The 26,294-nt window shown below is 37.2% G+C and overlaps 1 protein-coding gene across 4 annotated transcripts; it reads right to left on the bottom strand.

The window, feature by feature from the left end:
- Window positions 1-1,578: 1,578 nt before the first annotated feature.
- On the bottom strand, window positions 1,579-20,021 carry LOC121325116 (calnexin-like). 4 transcript variants are annotated; one of them, XM_041267424.1, is made up of 15 exons: window positions 19,914-20,021; window positions 14,685-14,859; window positions 12,149-12,222; window positions 10,957-11,015; window positions 10,266-10,407; window positions 9,625-9,706; window positions 9,088-9,280; window positions 7,750-7,939; window positions 6,360-6,473; window positions 5,309-5,465; window positions 5,003-5,218; window positions 4,631-4,747; window positions 3,973-4,141; window positions 3,102-3,265; window positions 1,579-2,530 (listed from the first exon to the last, which is right to left on the bottom strand). In XM_041267424.1, exons 2-15 carry the CDS (start codon window positions 14,850-14,852, stop codon window positions 2,459-2,461), a joined length of 1,917 nt encoding a protein of 638 aa, XP_041123358.1. In that variant the 5' UTR covers window positions 14,853-14,859; window positions 19,914-20,021; the 3' UTR covers window positions 1,579-2,458. The 4 variants fall into 4 exon arrangements, with proteins under 4 accessions (XP_041123358.1, XP_041123342.1, XP_041123349.1 ...); XM_041267408.1 differs by having other exon boundaries at window positions 14,685-14,863; window positions 19,916-20,021; XM_041267415.1 differs by lacking the exon at window positions 19,914-20,021 and adding an exon at window positions 18,796-19,035.
- Window positions 20,022-26,294: the final 6,273 nt, after the last annotated feature.

Raw genomic sequence — 26,294 nt, 5'->3', positions numbered from 1 at the left:
AGTTTCTTTTGATGCTCGGTATATATTAATATGTATGGTTATGCCTCCCTTCTTTAAAACCTATTTTTTAGTGCATGACCAAACTATTTCATTAGCCAGTTAGTGTTGAAAGACAACACCTGTTGTATTGATGAATAAATCCAGTTTCATTGCCAGCAGCAGTCTATAAACATTTTACTCAAAGCTTAGTGATGAAAGTTTACTTAACTTTGTTTTGTGCACGTCTCACCTTTTCACAGATGTAATGTTTAGTTTCTTACTTGCTGTTTTAACAGGTTAAAGTCATGATATCTGTGTGCATCCAAACACTCCAGTTTTCTTTTTTAAACTTTGCAGTAAACTGCAGTTTCTTCATCTGAAGTGATTTCCTGGTGCATTAAAAAAGGTCCCATAAGAAATGTTTTTTTTTCCCTCAGAGCAGAGCGCGTTCTGTCTAGACCAGAGTGACGCGTGGAGCTCTGCAAGAACTCATCTAGTTTGATAAGCACTGGTATATCACTATTGTAGAATAATTTGTTTAAACTTTTATTTTAAATAGTTATTTCTATCATATAGATTGTGTAACTTTAAGGTCGTTATTATTCAGTTTATTAGCTCTGATTTTATTAGTTTGTATCGTTTTTTTTGTTCCTCACATGCAAGTTAAAAAGAGTTTATTTATTTGTAAACTACAATGTGGTCCACGATTTTATGTATCCTACACCTTTTTCTAAAAAATGATTTATCAGATCTCTTAAATGGTTTATTGTGCGATTTACTTTTAAAATAAATTACGGCTTGTGGCTTACAAATTGCCCTTCCTGTTGGGCATATCTTTATGTATATTAACTGTTCTCACTGTAATAGGCAGATATCACATTTTTTATATTGTATAATGGCACCTTACTGCAAAACCAGATACAGTAGTAAAAATAATTAAACAAGAATAAAATGATTTGTGGTTGTTTTGAATCCCCAGCAGCAATTGTTAGAGAACGTTGAAATTAGGTTACTAGTTTTTTTTTTTTTTTTTTTTTTTGGGGGGGGGGGGGTTAATAAGTTAATTTGTGTTGTCCTTGCCCAGTCCTCCAAGTTTCTGAGGCTGAAATGCATTTCATTTGCAAAAGCAGGGTGAAGTATTATTGTTTTAATGTTCAGACTGTATCCAAAGAACAGTGCAATGTGGAGTAAGGGTTAGGGTTTGAGTTTGTTAAACTATCAGACCTATAAATATTTCTTTTAAGCAGATGCGAGACAGGGCAACATTCTGAAAACATGAATCTACACTTCTGGAAAGTAGAAATGCACAATTATTTGTATAGTCTTCCATAGGTTAAGCTCTTATGAATACTGATCTATTACTGCTAAATATAGTATTTACAAACAAGTTGGATGATATGTGTTATTCCCATTATAAAATGTGTCTTACTTATTTAATTCATGAAATGGCCATTGCAAATCAGATAATCTTTATATTTTCAGTTCTTAATACATTCAACTGCTTCATTTAGAACTGTGCTTCATGCAAACTATACAATATTGAGTCCATGGATACAACAAAGTACGGTACCCCACAAATGAAGTCAGTACACAATCAAGTTGACACTTTGTATTAAGTATTTATTTCCAAGAGCAACATACAATTTGCAAATATTTGTAAACAGAGATATTGCCCCAACCTGGCGATAAACATTAAAACTGTAACATCTGGAAAAATCATATGCCATTTTGTAATTGCAGTATGTGGCTGATAAGTTTTCCGGGTCGCCATTATTTGTAAACTTTTCCCAGATTAATTCAAATATACAGAAATAATTGACTGCATCTGTCTGAACTTTGGATCACACAAAGCAAAATAGCTGTAATACTATGAAAAATTTGTTAAAACAGCATCATTCCTCTTGGAAAAATAAAAACAAAACAGAAAAAAACCCTAGTAGAATCAAGACAGTATATTACAGACTTTCAGTGCATTTTTGCTCTTGTATAGAACAGACAAAACCTAAAAATACTGGACCACTAATATATTTACTTTTACATTTAGTTATGCTAACTTTCAATAAACTAACTGGCTTAATAGCTGCAAATAATATCATTTTTTTCTATGTACACTTCTGTATAAAACTGCACTATTAAATTGTACACATCACAAGTTAATATTGTTATCATGTAACTGTAAAATACACCTTATTGGATGTCAGGAGGCATTTGTTTATACTGTTGTAATAAACATTCCAGCGTTATCTTCAGAGAAATGCATCTTGAAAGGGAAGATTGAAGGAGTTTGTTTAGAGGCTTGTGTCTGAGGTCAGATGGGGGGGATGGGGGGCGGCGGTGTTAACATGAGCGGTTTAGGAGAGAATCTAGTTGGTCACCATTGTCTCCAGTTTGACAGCCTGCATGTTGGGCATGCCGGTCTGTGCGTGCACTGCTTGTTAAAAGAAAGTGAATGACAAACACTAGCTGTGGAAGCTAAGGTTTATTCCTTCCTTACTCGTCTTTTACGGACTGGTTTTGGACCATCTCCTGTACCTTCATCAGCATCTTTCATCTGAGAATACAAAAAAAAAAAATCTATTGATAAACGATATTTGTAAAGGGAGGGAAGGGAGGGGGAGGGGGTTGCTAAACCTGTGCCCAACTACTTCATGTGATGGCAAATTTTAGTCCTAGCATGAGAGAACATTAGTTTTCTTCTGCATCACAGAGCTGCAAACCAGTAAAACGTTATTTACTCCTTTCTACTCCACACCATATTTCTCTTCAGAAAACTCTGAAAAACAACTCACAGTTATGGGTGACTTCAAAACCAAGCACAAAAAATGGGTTTCATGTCCAAGGCTCACAATGCATTTCACAACCAAATCCAACTCTACAGACAAATAATCTACATTTTAAGTGCTTGAATCACAGTTTTAATTATTATCTGTCTCATGTATTAAGTAAAAAAGGAAATATCAGGCTATGTTTGTTTCATCCATCTTAGGTCTCTGTGACAGTTTACACACATACACATATTTTATACATCTATCTCATCTCCCATGCAACTCTCAGCATTCCTATTTGAAAGTAAACAGGAGCTGTGCATGGTAGCTCATATGGTACGTAAGAGAAACACTGACCTCGTCTTCTGACACAGACTCTGTTTTGTTGCCGCCTTCGTCCTCCTCTTCCTCATGGCTACCTCCTCCCGCAGCCCCATTCTCCTCATCACTCTTCTCCTCCTCTTCCTCTTCCTCTTCCACTTCCTCCTCCTCCTCCTCCTCCTCCTCCTCCTCCTCTTCTTCTGCAACGATCACAACGGGACATTTATATCAATTAATTTCTTTCAAGATTGAATACTGACAATATCTAATCCAATACCAATGCACAGGATAGACTACTGACAAGATCTAATCCAATACCAATGCACAGGATAGACTACTGACAATATTTAATCCAATACCAATGCACAGGATAGACTACTGACAAGATCTAATCCAATACCAATGCACAGGATAGACTACTGACAAGATCTAATCCAGTACTAATGCACAGCATTAATTTTGCCAGATTAAAAAAAGCAATATGCCAAACTAACTTTACATATGAAAGGGTATTGCAGGCACTGTCCACTGTCCAGACTTGCATTTACATTGAATGATCTGATACGGACTACTCTTGGAATTTATTTTATACTTGATTGGTTGGGGTCATGATGAGCCACTTTTTGAACCTTAGAGAAGCATCTGTATTGTATAATGGCAACACCGCTCCCACAGCAGGTAATGTTTCCCTCATATGTAACACACGAAATCCCTTGCAATGACTTTCTGGCTGTAATGCCAGCTGCTCACATAAAACCATGTAAAATCTAATACTAGTCTTCTTGTCCAGCTGGGAAATAGGGTGTGGCTATTTTTTCTCTTTCTTCCTAAAGGATCATTGTATTTTGTTCTAAGATTAAAATTGCAATAATAATAATAATACTCAGTGTTTTAAATGCAGACTTGCCTTTAGCTGAAGTTGCCTGTTCCTCCTTAACTTTTCTCTCCAGTCTTGATTTCCCTCTCCGCTCCTTCTCTTCTTTGCCCTCCTCCTCTTCCTCTTCCTCCTCTGCCTCCTTCACATCTTTCTGCCAGGCATCCGTCTTCTTGTAGGTGACGGCGAATTCATCTGTCTTCTGCAGACATGGAATTGAAGATGTTGAGAAAGACTTTGTCAAAATGTTCGTCACTAATTTTTTTAGTATTTCTAAATTAAGTACTACTGAGTGTTTTAATTATTATGGAAGAAGACACATCCCAAAATGTGTTATACTTCCCATTCCCAGCTGAACACATCTGAACGCCTGAGAGAGAGAGAGATACACACAGATTGCATTGACTCCTAGTAATACAGTTCTAAGCAGGACTGCCATAGTGTACTTCACAATCATGCTTGTAGGACAATGTGGGAAGCTGACATTGCCATAGTCTGTGCTATTTATGCTATAAACAATTGCCACATGAATAATGAAGGAGGAAAGACTTAAAAAAAAAAAAAATCAGACGAAGGTGAGCATCTGAGTGCCTTTCAGAAACACTGCAAATATTTAAAATAACAATCAAAATAAAACAACATTTAAAAAAAAAACAAAAAAAACAATGGTAGGTGAGATTTGTATTCTTACCTTTGGGAAACAAAAAAGCACAACCAGCCCCAGAGGTAACCCGACAGTCAGGATGTAAACGATCCAGAGCCAAGGACGTTCCTCTGCAGCTGCTGTCAGCTGACTCAGCACACTTGGCTGCAAAACAGCAACGCATCCATTACAATGAACATGTAATGCAGGGGAAATACAATAGACCCTGATATTGATGTCATGTCATACATCCTTGTTTGTATCAGATGGATGTCACAACTCTTATTTAACTATATAAAAATACAGAATAGAGTTGTGCAAGATGCAAGCAGACTGTCACCCCACTCACTGATAGATATCAGCCTGTATTGCACAGCCCCCTATCAAATACAGTATTCTTTATATACAGCTAGTTAATACCTCATTGGCACTGGCCACCAGCTTCTTCAGGCCCCAGCTGTCAGCTGCCCAGCGGTCAGCCACTTCCTTTGCAGAGCAGATGATGAAGTTGTCAAAGTAGATGTCAGAAGTCATGGACCAGAGCTCTAAGCCCACTGCACTAAAGGGAGTCATGCGGAATGGATGCAGGTCTTCAAAATAATCTGGGTTTGGGATTTTCCTTGGTTTCCAAATTCCCTACCAAGAACAAAAAATACAGTTTTGTTTTCCACACACACATATATGTAAACACACACCTGAAGCTACTGAATGCTTTTCAGAACAAACCTGGTAGTTGGGGTTGTCGATCATGGAAGGCTTCCACTTGCCCTTGTAGTTTGGGTTGTCAATCATGGGCAGCTTCCACGTTCCACAGCCCGGGGCTGTCTCACAGGCTGGGTTGGGGATCTGAGGGGCTTCCCATTCCCCATCCATCTCCTCATCCCTGCAGCAACACAAGGCACTCATTCAGTAGCAGCAAGGGTCAAAAAGGCAAAACCGGTCAGACAGTTAACCTACTGTTAGCTGGTGGATGGTTTTTTATTTTTTTTTATATTTAACCATGAAGTAAACAAAGTGGGAAAAACCACAAGAACTCAAAGTTTACGCACTTAAACTTTTTTTTTTTTTTTTTAAATGTTGCTTCAAATGTGGGTTGGGTTCACATACAGAATGTGTTACCATGTTTTTCAGTTTCCCCAAAGAAGCTTTCACCACGAGAATTATAACAAATCCAAATTGCACATTTGAGGTATTTTTAATTGAAATTTACTCAACATAAAGCCCAGAATACACAAGGAAATCTGTTCCTTCAAATTACTTCAAAAACCATTCTGGGGAAACATTTTCAAAAGCATGATCCCCCACAATTGAGTCTGAAAGTGGTGTCAAGTGCGATTCATGTCACTATGACAATATACAGACATGGTTTGTATACATAATGATTTACGCAGCTGTCAAAACCACTTTGTTAACAAGATCAAATGAGTCAGTCTGTTCTCATTGGCCAAAGAAAAAATATTTCTGGAAACATGTTTTTCAAAGTAAAAGCCAAGTCAACTGCAGGAAACAAGAAAACAATGTAGGCCAGATTTACGATCCCGAGCTTTGAAATAACTGCCTCTTGTCGATATTCACAATTCTGCCACTAGGGAGCAGATACTATACCCTCCAAACAATGAGCCACAGCACTTCAATGCACTAGGGAGGCCCGAGAACCCCACCCTTGGTCACCTGAGCAATTCTACCGCTAGCAGGAGCCAAAGCTGCAACAATAACTTTGGACTTCAATCCCTTTTTTGTCCTGGTAGAAATGTGAAACGTAATTGAATGTTTTTACCAGTCTTCAGGTTTCTCTGAATTAGGGTCCGGCATGTACTCTGGTTCATCATCGAGCCAGCCTTCAGGTTTCACTGCATCAGGATCTTCTATTTTTGCTGGAGCATCTTCATCCCTGAAACAATTACATGTATGATTCCCCAAGGCTAAATAAATGGAAAGCCTCCACTGACCAACATGCCTTGCCCTTTTCCCTATCCACAAACACTTAATGAAAGAGATAAGAAATCTGCAGCACAGAAAGCACTGTTCCGGGTAACACTGATGAAGGCATTAGCAAAATATATGTCTGCACTCACTTAAGTTTCTGATAAAGTCTGACCTCATACAACAAACATATTTTACTGCTTAACTATACAACTGATTAAAAAACAGACAGCAGAGTGTAACTTGTAACAGAGAGGTGTAAAATCAGATTGGGGGGGTGGGGAGTACTTAGTGGGGTACCACAAGGGTCTGCACTTGGACCCTTATTGTTCCTCATTTATATAAATGACTTGGACCAAGAAACACAATGCAAGACTGTTAAATTTGCAGATGATACCAAATTTCGGGGGAGTAGTGAACTCTGAATTCGCAGCGCAAGTCAAATGGATTTGGATCTTCTCTGCAACAGGGCAATTTGTGGCAAACACATTTTAATGTTATGAAATGTAAAGTATTGCATATTGGATGTAAAATCCACATTATAAAAATAAAATGAACGGGATGGAAATAGAGGACGAGGACTCTGAAAAGGATTTTGGGTTAAAAGAGGCAATTATAAAGCAAATAGAATGTTAGGTTAAGTTGCAAAAATCATTGAATATGTCGATAGAGGTTATGGTAAGATTATACAATGCCCTAGTCAGACAACACCTAGAATACAGCACGCTGTTTTGGTCACCCAACTACAAGAAAAATACATTGCACCCGAGAAGGTACAGAGAAGGGCAGCTAGGCTAATACCAGGACTTAATGACATGAGCTAGGAGGACAGGTTAAAAGCATTACATCTATTCAGCCTAGAAAAAAAGAAGGGAAAGAGGGGACTTGATGTCTTTAAAATCATAAACAGTACTGATAAAGATAACCCAAGACACTTCAAATTTAGCAGAGAGAGAAGAACAAGAGGGCATAAGTGGAAGCTGAGTAAAAGTTTAGAACATAAGGTAGGAAGCACTTTTTCACACAGTTATAAATACATGGACTAGTCTACCAGGTGATTTAGTAGGATCTAAAACACTGGGAACATTTAAAATAGACTAGATTATTTGCTTTTAAATTAATTCTCCCATGTAGGCGAAATTGACAATCCTTGATGGGCTGAACGGCCTTTTCCCCATTCTCAAACTTTCTTATGTTCTTAACAATTGTTTGTTGTTAACAATTGTCAATTGTATTTCACTCACCAGTCGTCTGGTTTGGTTTCCTCTGGGTTGGGGATCTTTGGATGCTCGTCCCAGTCCTCAGGTTTTCTGTCATTAGGATCATCGATTTCTTTGGCTGGGTTTACAGGAGGGACAAAATCCTCCAGGAGGTTTCCTTTACTCACACTGGTCTGATCAATGAAGATCTCAAAGCTGTTATCTGGACTCAATACTGAAATACACAGACATCATTTAAAATGATGTAAGCTCTCTTTCACTATCACATTGAAATCTGAGACTTCTGTTCAACACTCTCATTGGTAGTTTTTGCCTACCAATAGCTAATCACATTAACACTTCAACCACTGTAACGACAAAAGGAATGAGCATGCAAAGATGGTAGGGGCAGTCACTGAAATCGTTCTGTAATCAATTTCAACTGTTTTTCAAAGATATCTCCTGAGGCACTAGAAAGTTGACAACAGCAAAAAAATGCTTTGTTAATATTTTCAAAAATACTAGTTCAGGCTGCTTCTTTTTTATTTTATTTTTTTATAATCGAGTGCCCAATTATTTCACCGCGCATCACTACAGGAATTCACCACAAAGAAACTTGAGAGTGGATATCAGTAACCTACCAGCCTCTGGAGGACAAAGACCAGCCCAGCAGGCCTCCGATTGAGCTTACCAGGCACCTGGCCAGTTAGGTTACAGCCTGATGAGGAGAAACAGTCTCTGATGGATTTGTCTCCCTAACTGGCAGAAACGCCAGAGCCAATGCGACGCTCCCTCCGGAATCCCCAGCGAAGACCGGCGTCTTCGTACAGCCAAGATGCTAACCTGCGCTCCTCTGACCGTATGGCTCACCTTGCATTTTACCAGGTGAGCCACTCAGCTCCCCCCCCAGGTTTCTTACTATTTTTATTAACATTTATCATGTTCTGCCCTCTTTGGCTGCTTTCTGTTCAAACCACTGTATTCTGTATATAAGGTTTACTGTTTTTACTTCAACACTAAAATGTATGACGTCTAATTTAAAAAAGACAGCTGCTATTAACCCTTTGCGGTCCTATGTCAGATCAGGTCCGACATTACAATTTTCCCTTTCCAAACCGATATCGGATCCTCTCCGACATCATCAAAAAGACGTCAAGTTGTTTTTGTTCTCCGGAAAAAGCAGAGAAAACCTTTCAAAGGCCAATAGGACCCCCCCCCCCCCTTAAAAAAAGGTGCATATCTGAGCAATACACATAGCCCCTGCACCATGGAGATAATACTGACATAAACAAAGGAGATAGCTGGACCTTACACGTCTGACAAGTGCAGAATAAATGGACCGCTAAGGGTTAAAACAATAAGAACGTATTATGTTGAGAGTACCAAGTGTATAAAGGTGGGTCTTTTTGTCAGAGTAGATTTTTTTCAGATCAACATCAGGGCGCTTGGCCTGCTTCTCCTCGTAGTCTCCATTTTTGGGGTTCTTGTGCCTGAAGATGAAGTGAAGCTTGTAATCTTCACCACACTTGTCTGGACCAAACATAATTGTGTACGGAGTTCGGTCATAGAACTTTTCCTGAAGGAGGAGAATAATAATAATAATAATAATAATAATAATAGTAATAATAATAATAGTAATAATAATACACAACATAGCTGAGGTGAACTTTTTCTATCCTGCTACTTAGTCCAATTTATTTGTTAAAACAAGACAATTAGTCTGTTACAGCCTTTACAGTTTAAAAAAATATTTAGAAGCCCAATTACTATAGTAAACTTTAAATTATTTTAAAGCGTGATACCAGGATTTCCTCTGACATATTAAAATAATTTGTTCTTAATCAATCAAATTACTACAATTAAAATAAGGCCTTTTTTATTTTTAAACTTGTAAATGAATAGCGATAATCTCCTGCATACCAAATCCAAATCATCTGTTGCAGACAGAAGTTTCATATAAGCACCACCACAATCGATTCCGTCCTGGAAATTGACTTCATACCTGAAATAAACACACAGAAATATGTAGACGATTTGTTCCCTGTGTGCTACTCAACAGAATGGTATTAACAGCAGACTTTTGAAGTTGCAGAACTGCATGTATATGTTGCTATTGACAGGATGCCCTCATCCATGGGATGTTGTATTTGACCATGTATAAAAAGTGCATTAGGTTTGCTAAAGTAAAGGATTGCTCACAAGCATTATGTTTTTTGTTTTTTTTGGGGTATAATTCCCATTTATAAACACCACTAATATTTTCCTGTAAGTGTAATTAATCCAAAATTCAAAAGGAAAACAACTTTTCAACCTGGTCCCAGTAGCAAAGGGAAGGTGACAGAGACTTAAGCACAACAATACACCCACTATTGCTTGGTTTCAGACCCCAGTGACCACTAGTCTTTGAATACCTTATCTAAGGTAGCTTCTAATGCTTTCTGTTCAAATTCTCCAGTAAAATATTCAATTTGGGGTCTGTAAAACCAGCAGTACATGTCTCTATTCTGCCATGATAAAGTAGCTACATCTCTTGTAAAACACGAAAGTAAGTAGGTACGTACTGCACTACTAAAGGTTTCTCTTCAAAGACAAATGGCTCCTGCAGCATGGCTGCGATGGCATGGTGCTTGGCCCTGGATTTCAGCACCAGTCCCTTGTCTCCAGGTACAGTGTTCTCCTTCAAAGGCTCCACTTCCCACTTCCCTAGTGGAACATGAACAGGATACTCAGTACTGCAAATAAGGTCACTGCATGTGCATTATATGAGCAATACATTCATTAATGGGTTCACTAAGGAGTAAGTCCCTTGCTAGTTTGTTGTGTTCGTCCATTACTATAAAACACTCAAAAATCCTAAATAATTAAAAGAAACTTAAATTAAACAACATATCATTCTGAGTGGTTCTGGGATGCTGCTGCAATACTGAGTCGGATACACTTTCTTCCAAATCTGCCTGTATCTGGCTTTGAGCTTGTCTGGACAAACCCAAGTGCCAGGACTGCTTTTCTCATTCCATTCAAATAATGTGCCAGCGTGACCTGTCGGCACCATCTACTCTCTCTGTCTATATATGTGTAACATATCTAGCTCATTCGCAGTTCAATAGAAACAGAATTTATGAACCAGAATGTCTCTCTCTCCAGATCAAAGTTTAGGAATACATGGGCCCTATTCACAAAGCTTTAACTTAAGAAATGACAGTATTTTTTGTATTATTAATAAACAACTTTTATTAGGAAACAAATGCTCACCATCATATTTTGCAATTTCATCATCAGCGTCATCCTTCATTGTTTTAGATATCTTCCATCTAACCAGGTAGAAGAAAACACAAGTAAAACTACTTACGAAAGGAAAACCATAAAATGGGGCAACTTTCTCTTTATGATCCCCAGTGCTGAGTATAAGTAAAATACTGCATGTACTTGGGTACTGCTTGTACTCTGTCATTTTCACAGTATACCTTTTACACAGAAAGATCAGTAAACAGATAAACTGTTAATTTTTTTAAACAGTAGTATTAAAAAGGCTACGTGGCACATGTATGAAGCGTTTGGTACGGCGTTAAGGCCACAGCGCTAAGTTTACACTGGCCTTAAAATTGTCCCGTATGTATCATGACATTTTTGACAAGTTAATGCCGTGTTAGCACCACCAAAATTCAATGCGTTCTGCCGCTCATTAGCCATGCATTTTAAGGCATGTCAAGCTTTAATTATATGTATGTGCAAATTGTATGTGGGGCTCATTTGTAAATGAAGCCTGTGATATTAAAATGAGATTTATGAAACTGCTGAAGAGCTGTGTCTGCCCTAACAGGGTCCACAAAAGTCTGATTTCAAATAGTTCTGATTTGGGTGCAAAGAAGAAGTCAGAAAGCTGCTGATAGGAAAGAGCATTATGGCAGAGGTCATAACGACTTTCTTACGATGGAGAGTGCAGGCTCCTAACCTTTCTGAACAACCCAGGAATAGAGGGAGAGTAGGCCTCCCGTAGCACAGATTTTCAGACTAGTCTGATAAGTAGCACCTCCCCTCCAATCGAACAATATGAGGAAGCTCATTTGCAGAAGCAGAAATGACCGCTCCAAATGGGCAGCGCATTTATGCATTTAAATGTGGCATATGCCACACCTCATTAATTTTGGTCAAGTTAATACATTTGGGATGGGGTCAAATTTGTGCCGCTGCACAGCGCTACTTTACACTCCATCAATTTAGCGCTGCCTTGTTCAATCTTGATACATGACCCCCTATGTGTTTAAAATTATGGAGACACACATTAGCCAAAAAAGCAAACTCCAAAAGAGCCACCTCACCAACCAGTTTAACAGACTCACACGAACAAAACTGCACAAGACAAGCAGCAAAATGCTGCCAGCTTTACAGTATTTTACCTTAAAATCTGAAATTTAAACATACTAGTAGTAGCATAGTGTCTTACCCGTCTAGGGATCCGTCATCAAATGTTTCTGCAAAGTTCACCTCGCCAGTAGGCACCGGAGTCTTGTATGTCACCTATAAATTCCACAAGAGTAACTCTGGTGCCCATTATGACTTAAGCTGACTTGCAACAGAGTGATGCAGTTAGAATAATATGTAGGCTGAACAGCAATTTTTGTCACTGAGCAATTTTTGGTTTTCGTGTTATTGATAGTTTGAAGTCTAAACTACAACTTGGTAACATCTCTATGTTAAACAGCTTTAAAATCTTTCTTTTTAAGTGTTTTTACAACACATACACATTTCAGTCGAGTATTTTTCATATGAGAACTCTTAATTATACCTAATTTAATGTGAAGGCGGCGTTCATTCAGAGACGCGTAACACCACAAGTTATACATCCCCTGAAAGCTGAAAGTCTGCTCTTTCAACACAATGCCATCTGAAGGTCCGATTTCACATTACCCGCCCACCAGATACCGTTTTTAATAGCTCGTTGCAAATGCAACTTGAAGCTTGTTGCTACCATGTGACCGAACGACGGCCTCTGATTGGTTAAGCAAACCTTTCTGACGTTCGCACTACCATCCTTCTGACAGACTCAGTGAGGCGTGAAGTTGAAAAACATTGAGGAATTCTATTTGCGGTAGTTTTTATACTTTGTTTTGATAGTTTTTTTGTATTATTATTATTATTATTATTATTTATTATTATTATTATTATTATTAATCATTTACAGAGATTAGGCTACGTTAAATGAGAATATTATTGCAATCGCAGTCATAGTTTTTATACTTTCAATGTATTAGCTAGTTACGTAGTTAGTTATTTTTATTTCTTAGCTGACGCCCTTACCCAGGGCAAGTTACAGTTGTTATTTAATGTAACGTATTAATTTATAGTTAAAATAATCACGTTACTTCACATTAAATGAAAATGTCAAAATCGGGAGAGTGAAGTTGCTAGCAATGTGCTTAAATCTTGGAAAGTTAAATTTATCTGAACCTGCAGGAAGTAAAGAGTAGCATTCTCTGAATCTAAGTGAGGGTTATTTTGTGTTCAAAATTGCGATTCGGAGGACCCCATTACCGAGTCATCTGAGGTTAGATGAGTCTGATTCAACACAGGAAGAAATCGTAATGAAGGGAGTGAAACCGAGGGATAGGTTGGAAACACAGACGAAGTGAGGGAAGTGTTCCAGTCAGTCTTAATTTAGAAAAAAAATTATAATTTAGAAAAGTAGGCTTCTGGAATACATTATGTAGGCTTATTATATTATTAATTTCTATTTATTTATTTTTTTAAGTAATTTCTTTTTTTTTTTTTTTAAATAAAAGAAGTTTTATTAAACTGTTTAGAAGCAAAAAAAAAAAATCTAATCTATAACCACGTGTGTTTATTGCCTGATTATTTACCCCCCTAACATGGCTTGCTCACTAAAATATTGGGTAACTTATATTCTGAAAAACAATTGCTTTGTCAATAAGACCCATGCGAGATACCTAATGAGCAAGCCGTATCCCACTTGCACCAACAGCCAAATAGCTGCCCTGACAAAACCCCATAGAATCCAATGGAATCATATTCAAGGTTTTTTTTGTTTTGGTTTTGTTTTTTTAAAAGGGCCCGTAGGTTGCAAGGTAATAAAATAAAAATACATAAGTGTCTCTCTTTCCAAATTAAAGTATTAGACTAGACCAGTCTCTTAAAGCCTGCCAAATTGTAAGTGTCTAGCATAAACCTGAATGTGTTGTTAAGGGTATAGCAAATGTACACAGTTGAAAATTGCTGCTTCACTTTATTCATGAATTTCTCAGAATTAGGATTTCTCTTATGCAAGACTTTAAATTGTTGTAAATACATGTTTGAATACATGTGGTGTCATTTGAAAGAGCTGAATCTGTACTATTTTGTGAATATATAACTCATTTTTTGTCACACGGTCATATGTGACTGACTTTGTGGGAGCAGGTCACACAGAGAAAACCAAGCAATACCACTTTGACATCAAACCCATGCATTACAACTTATTTATTTTTAAATGGGCCAAGATGCAACTATATGTACTATCCATGTAATATTATATGTTTGGTGGGATACCAAAAAAAATAAACAAATAAATAAATCACACTTTACAACAATGCGCCTTAAACATTTAAATAATTTAAACTGCAAAGAACTTTTAAGTCCCAACATTAAAAATGTAAATACTAAGCTTGCACTAAAAGATCAAGAAAAGCATAAGCACATTTTTACATTTAAAATGGCATCCTAACTTGAACTGAAGCAAGTCTTAAAAGCCTTATTACGAGTCAAATTGACAACAAAAGACTCCTTTGAAAAGCTCTGTAGACACCTGAGCACCTTGGGATTACGTTTCTCATTTACTGTCGAATGCAGCTTAATTTTGCTAAAACTGTGTTTCTTTCCTTGATCCTTGTCTTCTACTCTGAATGCTCAGGTTGCTGTCATTCAACTAGCAGCTACAGACGCTTAAAGAGAAGACCACACCTCTGCAACAAGAGTGGATAACCCACCTGGAAGGATTGGCTGCTGCCTTCTGGGTTACTGGTGTCTGTGGGTTTCTCCTCGAAGTCCTTGACCTGGGCCTCATAGTCGTCATCTTCCTCCTCGTCCTCGTGTGACCGGACAGTCGCAGTCAGGTACAGAAGGCCCAAACACAGCCACAAAAACCGCAGCTTCATTCTCACTCTGATCAGAAACACACAGGGTCAGCGCAGAGCAAGACCGTCCTCCCTCTTAGATTAAAGCACTATAGCAGAGCCCTCAGCTTGACTTACTCCATAGCAGGTTTTATCACTATCTTTTATGAATACTTAATATAAAATAAACAAGCAAATATACCAATGTTTGTTTTTTCTTAATTATTATTATTCTTTTCGACATTGCGGTGTATTTTAATGATCTCAAAACGTGTCAAATTTCAATGCTGCTACCCAAAAAACAATGCAATTATTTTTCACAGACCTGTATTTTTATTGTATGTACTGTAGTAATTTTAATTAGTGAGTCAATAAATCAGCCTTGGGGGCAGAGAACCAAAATAAACAGTTAAAGAGCATAGACAATTATGTATCCGCCCTGGTTTAGATACAACTATCTAAAAATACAGAGCTTAAAATAGCCTATAAAACAAGATAGTGAAACTCACCATTTGAAGTAATAAAAACCAGATGGAAAATTCCAGAGGGAGCCAGTGTATAAAAGGTCATTAGGGCTCTGTTGGTCTGAATAGATACTGCATATTTGCATAGCTGGGTTGACCAATGCTGCAGAGCTGCTGGCTAACAACACTTTTACTTGATAATAAAAAGGACCTACATTTTTTAACAAATAACTTCAGGATACACTCAGGTAATCAACCTCCTGCAGTACCAATTACTAGCCTTATCAATCCTTATGGGATGAAACTATTATAAACAGTTCCCAGCTTGTACTAATGTAATGACAGAAGAGGTTGTTTGCTTATCTCATTACTGTACAAAAAAAATATATGCTTGCAAAAAAAAACAAAAAACAAAAAAAAACATGACTACCCAAATATATGAAAAATATTTACTAAATTCTGATGCAACAGCCAGCAGGTGGAGGTAAAGCAATTAGTGCTGTGTAAACGAATCATGTACAGTTAACAGTTTCTGAAATATGGAGACAGGTTAAAACAAATGTGAACACAGATCTGTTCATTTTTACTTCACAGTGCTACGACTCTAAAGTTGACTGAGAGAATACTAGAAGTCTGCTGTACAACAGACATGAAGAAACAAAAAATTGCCGCCAGCACAAGATCAGTAAAAATGATTCACTCAGAAAAAGGAAAGCGAAACTACCGAAGAAAAACAGAAAAACCATGAATGAATATGTTGTTTTCACTTTGGTTTAGCTTATTCTGCGAGGGCAAAACTACTGCCTCAGCCATTTGTCTGGGGATATTATGGCACAATCGAAGCATTCATTCTAAACCGGTTGCAAGAGTTAACTCCTACTGTTTTATACAGTTTATAAGCCTCTTTGGAAATGGCTTCACTGGATTGGGATGTTATGGGTTAAATCCCTGGCTAAGGATCACCCAGAATGCAAATCGGTAATCTGGGGCAGACTGTCTGATAGCAGGCAAATCCTGCTTGGTGAGCAAAACTGTAATTTTGTTTTCAACTCTATCCAGGAACACCTGCCAAGGATGGGCTCCACAAGCCCACTGAATATCAGCAAGGGAAACTGTTCCGGGTCAACGTGTTAAAGCTGCAACGATATTTGATTATTGCAATATTATTAGTATGGCAATTAATTATAGTACTGAAAAATGATCACAGATAAGTTATATTATTGGCTATAAATGTGTTTGACAGTAATTGAAAGCTACAAAAACTTCACCGGATTTAACCACAAAGAGATTCTCAGGGGTTTTAATAGGTTCCACATTATGTAATTATGTAATTAATGCATTATTATTATTATTTATTATTATTATTATTATTATTATTATTATTTGTAGTAGTAGTATTAATAATGTAGTCTTTATAAAAGTAGAGAGCACTGTTATGGATTTAAAAGCAGACAAAGCTAAAAGCAGACAATGAATGAACTGCCAACTAGGGAGAAAGTCACATTTAATGCTAGCAGTAACCATAACTGAAAATATCATTATGAACCAAAAATGCATCATGCTCCATATTGCTTGATAATACTACTGTGAATCTGAATATAGTAAATAATTATCTGAACTATATCAGTGTCCAGAAATTGAAATTGAACACCGGCTATGTTGTGCATGTAAACATACTGGTTGGCAGCAAATTCAGCAAAGCTTGGTTGCAACCAAATGTCTGAAGATCTCAAGTTACAGAATTTCAGTCTATTCCCGGCTACTGCCTCTTCATTTATAAAAGGCAAGACAGTGTAGCCTGGTCGGCAGTCAGAGGCTCAGTGCCAACTTCTAAAGATACGGGGTGACCTTGGGTTTGAATGCTAATTCAGCCACAACTCACTGTGTGTCCTCGGGCAAGTCACCTGACCAACATGACATTGCATTTTGCTAAGGCCCTGATTGGTGCCATGGAGAGGGCACCCTCTGAAACTGCATTCTTTACCTGCAATCTTTATGCGAGTATGGCATAAAATCCATGACAGAGAAACACTGGTATATAATAGTGCTAATGCTATTTGAATGGAGAGGATAAAAAAAAAAAAAAAACATAGAAAATGCAGATAAGCATCAATAAAAAATGAACAGCAATAAGTAATTACATTATTAATGATAATTACAGAAGTACTAAAATGAAACTTGAGGAAAAGTGAAAATTACACACAAACATCAAGGTGGCGATGCAAACATCTCCTGGGTTCCTTCCAACTAAGCTATTTCTTGACACTGAAGCTCTTCCTCCAGATCCTATATTTCACAAATTATTTTTTGCACTGAATTTTGAGAAAGTAAAATAAATTAGTTAACATACAAAAAAGTTTTTTTTTTTTTTTTTTTTTTTTTTACTAGTTTAGTAACACTAATTGTCAGCTTTATAAACCTTTTGAAGAGTAGATAGAAAAAGCTGAATTCCAGGATTTTAATTTAACTTGTATTAATGTTTATATACAGTCATAAGGGCTACACAAAGTATTTACTATTATTATTAATATACTACATAGTATATTATTTAATATACCTTTAGTATTTATTGAACGTAAAAACTTACTGCTAGCAAAACTTGCAAGAAAACTAAAGGTATATAGCTTAAACTAACTGACTTATTTGAAGAGTGTTGTTCTATTTTCTGCAAACAGAAACATTGTGTTTATTAAGCACTGTGGTAAATCCTTTGTGAATATGTCCTACAGAACTTTGCTAGCATCAGGGGAATTTATGAAAACGAAGCTGTGACAGCGTTAGTTAAATCTCCAGACATTTCTCAATAGTTACAAAAGATAGCTATTAAGATACCAAATGCACTAAATATTTAATTAGGGTGAGCAGTGTGTGCATCAGTTACTGCACGTAACTGGCAACTGGGCATAAGCACAGGCCTTGTAAACTCACCAGCTTGTGGTACACTACAATTAGTCAGCACAAAAGGGACAGACATGACGTGTTTCCCAAACTGGATCTTGAACAAAGCTTTGATCCATTCCAGACATCTTTACACGCTGCTATATAACGTTACACCAGGGATGCAACTGGGTTCTAGCAGGCTCTCTCCAATAAAAAGAACATTCTAGTGATTAGAGTGTCTAGTGTAGCCCTTACATGCAATTATTGCCATAACCTCATATAAACACTCAAAACTGCAGATCTAAAGCAACACCCAATGCCCACGAACATAATTTAATTCCAGCAAGAAGAAAATATCTCTGGTGCAATTTTTTTTTTTAATCACTTACATTGCGTCGCGGATACTGTACCATGCATGCATTTGTGAAATGCCAACGTTGACAACACAATACACAATGCAACATTTCTAACAGTTTGTTATTACACATTCCATTCAGCCATTAAACACAATCAATTTGCAGGTAAAAAAAATGTTGCAAAGCCATGTAATATTATAAGCCCCTAATTCTGTGTGGTTGAAAAAATGAATGAAAATACCTGGCGTTTTGTAACAAGGGAAACGGAAAAACTAGTGCACAAACCTGAGCACTTCAAGTGTATCTCCAAATCCACAACAATTAAAACAATGTCCTTTTTGAGGCTGCCCGATTTTTCTTTCTAGTGAATGTCCACGCTTCTGGGAGAGTACTGGAGGCAGAGGAAGTCTGGTCTATAGTATTAATAAAAGGTCTCACACGTCAAGCTAGCCTCCAAATGCACTACTGAGCATGCTCGCTTCGCCTCCTCCCTCTCTGCAAGGTTGTCAAAGTGACAGGTACAGAAACAGACACAGCACAGGTGGCACTTTTCACTGAATATTTGGCTTTTTTAAAATGTGTATTCTTGCTTTTCAGTATCATTATTCAAGTCTTACAGTAAAAATAAAGGGCAAACTGGAAGACACCCGCGGCTTTACTGTAGTACAGCTCGGCGCGTTTTTGCTGCGCGTTGGCCAGTGATCGAGGATGCGTGATGCCGCGGGGAACGAAAGCGTGCACCAGCTGCCAAGTCCGCTTATAATAAGCGGGAGTGGGCTTGTTTTATTGAGAGTCGCTATAATTGTTTGACAGTCGTTGGGTTTTTTTGTAATAGGTGACGTGACTTCAACAGTTAAAAATAGCTGTATAAGTGGTTTTGGTGATTGGCTTGCCAGTCAATATGCAGATCATTAGAAAAAAATATGGAATTTGTATGAACACCCCCACACCCCTCCCTCTGAACTGGGAGCTAGTGCCGCTTTGTTTTCTCGTAAGATTTGGCAACACCTCGTGTAGACTGCATCTGATGTGCTCACTGTCACCATTAATAAATATGGTTCACAGTTCAAAATCTACATTTGTACACAACTACACGAGGAACCCCCTTCCTTACTAATACACATAAAAGACATACATACTAATTTATTAATACCATTGCCTACAAATGCACTTTAATAATACAATAAACATATTACTCTCCAACTCTTGTTTCTCGCAGTAGCAACTACGATACTGCCTGGTTTGCTACGTATGACAAAGGGGTATTATGATACTGCTTTTAAAACAAAAATAATACAATGTTCATTTAAATTTAATGTGTATTTCTTGAAAAATACGCGTTAAATAATAATAATAATAATAATAATAATAATAATAAAAGTTTCAACGTGTGGGGTACTTACCTCACACACACACGAAAAAAATAGCCAAGAAGCCAACAAAACCTTGTCTTCTCCCCACCCAGATCTTAGCTCCAGCCTGTCTCGTTTTCTGCTCTGGTGAAAAGGCGGCAAGGGGGGGATGGGTATAACAGCGGACTGCGGGCTCATCCAGCGTACCTCTTCGCGGGTACCTCGCTCATCATACCCCTGCGTGCGCAGCTTCGAATTACGTCACCCGTGCAGCTCGATCCCGTGATGAGTAGTTTACCTGTTTGCAGATAATATTTGTGATTTAAACAAACACATTTAGGAACGTTTTTTTTTTTTTTTTTTTGATTTTTTTTTTTTTTTTTTTTTTCTCCAAGATAGCTAGTGTTCACATAACATGCATGTTTTTTGTTTTCTAGTTGATTGTGTGAAGAAATGAAAAAAATTCACATAGCACGATGGAGTGTTCATTTAAATATTCAATGTATGTGGGATATATCTGATGAAAAATGGTCAAATAAATGGGGCTTTAAAATATTAGTATAAAAAAAACAGAGGTGTTGTTATTTTCACGAAGGAGAAGAGAGCAGAACTTATATTTATTATACCAAGATAAGATTCTTAAAGAGGTGGAGGAATTTAGATACTTGGGAGTTTGGTTTGATAAAAAAAAATTAACTTGGGGCACACAAATAAATACTATAAGAGATACATGTAAAGGAAAGATAAATATTCTAAGAAGTATTTCAGGAACGAGTTGGGGAGCAAATAAAACTAGTATGTTACTTAGGAGTGTAATAGACTACAGAAGTCAGATTTTAGTGGGAACAGGATAATTTGCAAGCTAAGGCAATAAGGGTAGGTATAGGAGCTATGAATTCTGCTCCAATAAATGTTATACAGGTTTTGATAAATGAGATGCCATTGGAATTAAGGAGAAAATGGCTAAGTATAAAATATTGGATAAAGGCTAACTGCATACAGAATTTCATTTGCGGAAAAGCATGGCAGATAGGTGGATAAACCATTATAAAAAGGAGAGGTGGAAAACAAATGGGGGCACGTTGTGGTATTGGATGCAAAAATGGATAAAGGAATTGGGAATTGAAAAGCTGAAGTTGGTAGAGAATGTTAATATAAATGTGTGACCGGGATGGTTGGTGGAAAAACCTATTTGTTGTATAGAATTGAATGAGCAAGTGAAGAAAGGAGGGGAAACAATGGAATTGAAAAGAAAGAGTCAAGCTTTTGTAAAGGAGAAGAGTGTGGAGGTGCTATGTATATATACAGATGGATCCAAGGATCCAAAAACAGGAAGAGTGGCAATGGTGTATTATATCCCAGAACTGGATACCTGTAAAGTAGCAAGGATATCTGACCATGTATCAGTGTATGCTGCAGACATGGTAGCTATACTATTTGCAATAGTTAAAATAGCTGAAATAAAGCCTAAAAAACATATTTTCTGATTCTTTAAAAGTACTTACTGCATTAAAAGGGGAGTTTATTAATAGAAGAGATATCATGTTTGAAATAATGCAACGATATAAGGAATGTATAGCAAAGGGGATTGAAGTTATTTTAGTTTGGATTCCTGGTCACTCTGGCATTCTGGGCAATGAGGTGGTAGATCTTGCAACAAAAAGTGGGTTAAAAAGAGAGGAGATTGATTTGGTGATTCTGCTGGGGTCGCAGGAAATGGGAGACTATGTGAAAAATGATAGTAAAATAATGGCAGGAGAGATGGGATGAAAGCATAAAAAAGAAGGTTTTTTATCATAATATCCAGAAAGAGGTGAATAATAATTGGGTGAATAAAGGATTGGGAAGGAAAAAGGAAAGAGCGTTGGATAGGTTAAGGATTGAGCATTGTTCTTTAAATGAACACCTATTAAGACTGGGAAAGCATGAAGATGGAAAGTGTGAAAAATGGAAAGTTGCAGAAACAGTGGAACATTATTTATTAAAATGTGGGAAATATGAGCAGAGAAGGAGAATGGAGAGAAGGCTGAGGGAAATGGAGGTGTATGAGGTCGACATAAAGAACTTGCTGGGAAAAGGGAAAGAGGAAGGGAGACTGAAAAGAGAAAATATACAAAGGAAACAGGAAAAGAAGGGAAGTTATAAGTAATAAACATGACAGAAAAATAAAGTAAAATAAAGACAGACAAAGGACTACAGATAGAGGGTGCTAATCATCTAAAATAATAGATGGAATGCGCCCTATAGATTAACTGGAAGAAGAAGATATATCTGATGACACTATTTTTATGTTCGCTTTAAGCAGTCAGTGAAATTGAAGAACTTCCAGAGATTTTCAACGGGGAAGTAAATGTTGAAGAGTTCTGGGATGCAGGAAAATGACATTTAATAGAGAAAAGTGTAAGGTACTGCATGCAGGAAATAAAAATGTACATTGTAAATATCATATGGGAGATACTGAAATTGGAGAAGGAATCTATGAAAAAGACCTAGGAGTTTTTGTTGACTCAGAAATATCTTCATCTAGGCAATGTGGGGAAGCTATAAAAAAAGGCTAACAAGATGCTCGGATACATTGTGAAAAGTGTTGAATTTAAATCAAGGGAAGTAATGTTAAAACTGTACAATGCACTAGTAAGACCTCATCTTGAATATTGTGTGCAGTTCTGGTCACCTCGCTATAAAAAAGATATTGCTGCTCTAGAAAGAGTGCAAAGAAGAGCGACCAGAATTATTCCGGGCTTAAAAGGCATGTCATATGCAGACAGGCTAAAAGAATTGAATCTGTTCAGTCTTGAACAAAGAAGACTACGTGGCGACCTAATTCAAGCATTCAAAATTCTAAAAGGTATTGACAGTATCGACCCAAGGGACTTTTTCAGCCTGAAAAATGAAACAAGGACCAGGGGTCACAAATGGAGATTAGACAAAGGGGCATTCAGAACAGAAAATAGGAGGCACTTTTTTACACAGAGAATTGTGAGGGTCTGGAATCAACTCCCCAGTAATGTTGTTGAAGCTGACACCCTGGGGTCCTTCAAGAAGTTGCTTGATGAGATTCTGGGATCAATAAGCTACTAACAACCAAACGAGCAAGATGGGCCGAATGGCCTCCTCTCGTTTGTAAACTTTCTTATGTTCTTATGTTCTTATGTTTCTAGTAAGTAGTACTTTTTAAGTTGTGCATTGTATTGCTTTTCTTAAATCATAATGTATGCTACTTCGTGACCTTACTATTCAGCTGTTGCAATGCATTATGTGGATTTCTGTAGGACTTAAACATTATTTCAATTTGATCTGTTTTAATGTCAGAGAGCATAATGTCGCTGCAAGAAACTGGTCTCTTTTCAGGACATTGGCAACAATACAAAATGAGCTTACTCGTGGCCTAAGGCTTGCAGATCAAATATCTGTTAAAAAAAAAAAAACAGCTATTGAAACAACTATTTCTAGCAATGGCTTATTAAAAACATAACCAAATGCTTTGGGTGAAAATAAGTTATTTTCTTCACTTTGATGATTAATTTAAAGATGGTATCATAGTGTTCTGTGACTTTTTCAGTGTTCCATGTTTTGACAATTTTAAAATCATAAGGAATTAATCTGTTTTATCTTAGTTTTGTTTTGGACTCTGCACCAGTATGGACCTGTTTTATTTAAATAAATTAATTAGTTGTTAAACATTGCACATGCTATATCAATTGCTGTTTGTGAAAGATAATTCCTGGGTAATATAACTTAATGTATTAAAACAATGAAAATGAACTGCTTTTTGACATCTCTTTAATTAAAGGTACTAGAAAGAACCCAAGCTTTTACCATTGGGCCCCCTGGATCAGTAGACATACAAGGCAGTCTAACACTGTTAAACACACGGTATGAACACGTGCAGTGTAAACAAGTTCAGTGTAATAGAGTTGGATGATATCACAGTGAGGGAGGACAGACTCACAGATGAATTGCTGAAACAAGCTACACTATTTTTCCCATACTCTCAAAAACTCAGTCATCGGTATGTACAGTTCTAACAGATTTCAACACGTCATATCGTCCTGACAGACATGTTAAGTAGACTTCATCTTTAAAGCAGCCTGACGATTTGACAATTGTAAATCGTTGTTTCCACTTTGCTTCAAGCGCTTTCTCATGCTTTATTTATAGTTGTATATTTACTCAGTCTAATAAGAATGGTAATTGTTTTATTTACATTGACAGTTAAAATGTAAAAGCCACTTCAATATTGGATGGAAACGGTCAGAGTCCTATGCAAGGAATGTGGTGTTGACTGTAAAGGCTCCTTGATGGATGTTGTTCTTTGTTTGAGACAAGAGATGAAAAGCAGACAAGCCTATGATAGGATTTCATATCTGTACTAGTGCAATTATAGAAAATGTATGTGCCTTATAGTGTGATCAACAAATTAACATTAACATGGGATTGTAAACGCTGTAAAGTAACTCTGCTGGTTATTATTGTTTATTGAAGAACCCTGCAACAATTAGATCTATATTAAAGTACTTATTAGCATTCTTATATTTTGAACAGGTGTTGTAAACTTGAATATGTTTACTCAAGAATACATTCAGGAGCACTGGTCTGTTTCAGTTTACTGAGTGCAGACGCTGTGGGACCCGCTCCAAGGACTTCACACCAGGATGTGTCATATATGTTTTTTACAATATGTATATACTGTGATTTAAATAAAGTTTTCCACTTTTAATTCAATTATTTCCTTTTTTTGTTTATGGCATTAGACTGCTACAGATTTGTGCTCAACAGGCAGACTTTCTGATCCTTATCAACAAACTCATCAGTAGTGTAAAATAATCAAGCAGCTTGCTGTGGCAAATCCCTCAAAGCAATAGATGGAAAGATATACTTCATGGTAGGCCATGGTCTTGTTAATTGGTAGAAGAGTCCTCTGGATCCTAATCTTCAGAAGATCATTGGAAGATAAATGCAGTGTATAACGTTTTGTAAGCATTTTCTGCACCAATCTATACTTGGGGTCTGCCACTTCAGTCCTCATTGGCCAGGTGGTCTTTCTTTTTTGCTCTTAATGATTTAATTGTACACTTGCTTTATATAACTAATTTAACATTGTTCGAAGCCTTCAGGAGTTGAACATATAACATATGTTGAACATATATCTATCCATCTCTGTGTGTACACCACCTACATAGAAAGGGCATGAATGAACCCGGGACCTCTCGCACTAAAGCATTGTGCGGATACCCTGTACAAAAGAGCCGGCTCCTTTGCAAGGAGTGTATATCAGGCTTATGTCTACATATGTGATTACGTCACCTACCTGCCCTGCTGCTGCCTTTCCCGGTGCACGCTACACTCTCGCACTAAAGCATAGCGCCGATACCGCTGTACAAAAGGGCTCATATATATATATATATATATATATATATATATATATATATATATATATATATATATATATATATGCGCGTTTGAATGAATGAGAATGACCTAGTTAAAAATGTGTGTGTGTGTGTGTGTGTGTGCGTGCATGTGCATATGATATTCATTAAAATTATCTGTGGAATTATTCATTCGTTGTCTTCTTGATGCTTGACTTTTTTGTTTATATAATTGTCATGTGATCGGGGCAGTGGATGAGCTACCATCGAGCTTGGCTTTATTATGGCATAATCAGAAGCTGCACACGCAGTGGTATTATGATGCCTGAGGTATGCTGGATGAGCCTGCAGCTATACCCTGTTGAACGAGGGAGGTGCTGGGTGCACAGACCGCGAGTGGAGGAGACATTGCTGTCATCATGACGACAGGGTAGGAAGTCACAGGGTCGTTGCTGCATCTGTATGTTATTGCAAGACATGGACTACAAAGATTGTACTGACTTGTATAGGTGAAATTAAGAGGAGAAATACAACACTAAGGATGTAGTCTGGAGGAGGAGGGGCAGGGATTACAACATTACATTTCTGGGCAATTTATTTTCTTAATTTCAAAATGTGCTCAGTTGCTGTATTAACTTCTTCTTCTGAATTATGGTTATAAAAATACAAATCCTGTTCTACAGGCATTTCACATAAAACTAATAATATAGAAATATAAATGTTCTGGAAGAATTCCTTGTAGACAGCTCTTGTCAGAAGCTGAGCAATCATGTGTTGACATGGGTTCTCTGGTTAACGTTTATTGCCTTATATTTCTGTGGCATTGTGGTTTCTGCTTTTATTCTAAGACGCGGGTTAAACTGGATAATGGCCTACTCTTATAATGTCATTTTATGTAATATTTTGGCGAAAAACAAATGAAACCTTTGTTACTTAAGTATTCATAATATCCCCCCCCCCCCCCCCACCCCCCACACCCCACCCACCCCCAAAAAAGAAATAAAACATATTTTGTATTTTTGAAAGTTGGCAGGTGTGAGAAAGTACAGCGTTATTTGTC

Source organism: Polyodon spathula, chromosome 1, assembly GCF_017654505.1.
Source record: "Polyodon spathula isolate WHYD16114869_AA chromosome 1, ASM1765450v1, whole genome shotgun sequence".
NCBI lineage: Eukaryota > Metazoa > Chordata > Actinopteri > Acipenseriformes > Polyodontidae > Polyodon > Polyodon spathula.
Note: the sequence above shows the minus strand (reverse complement) of the source record. Positions and strands in the feature narration are given on the sequence as shown.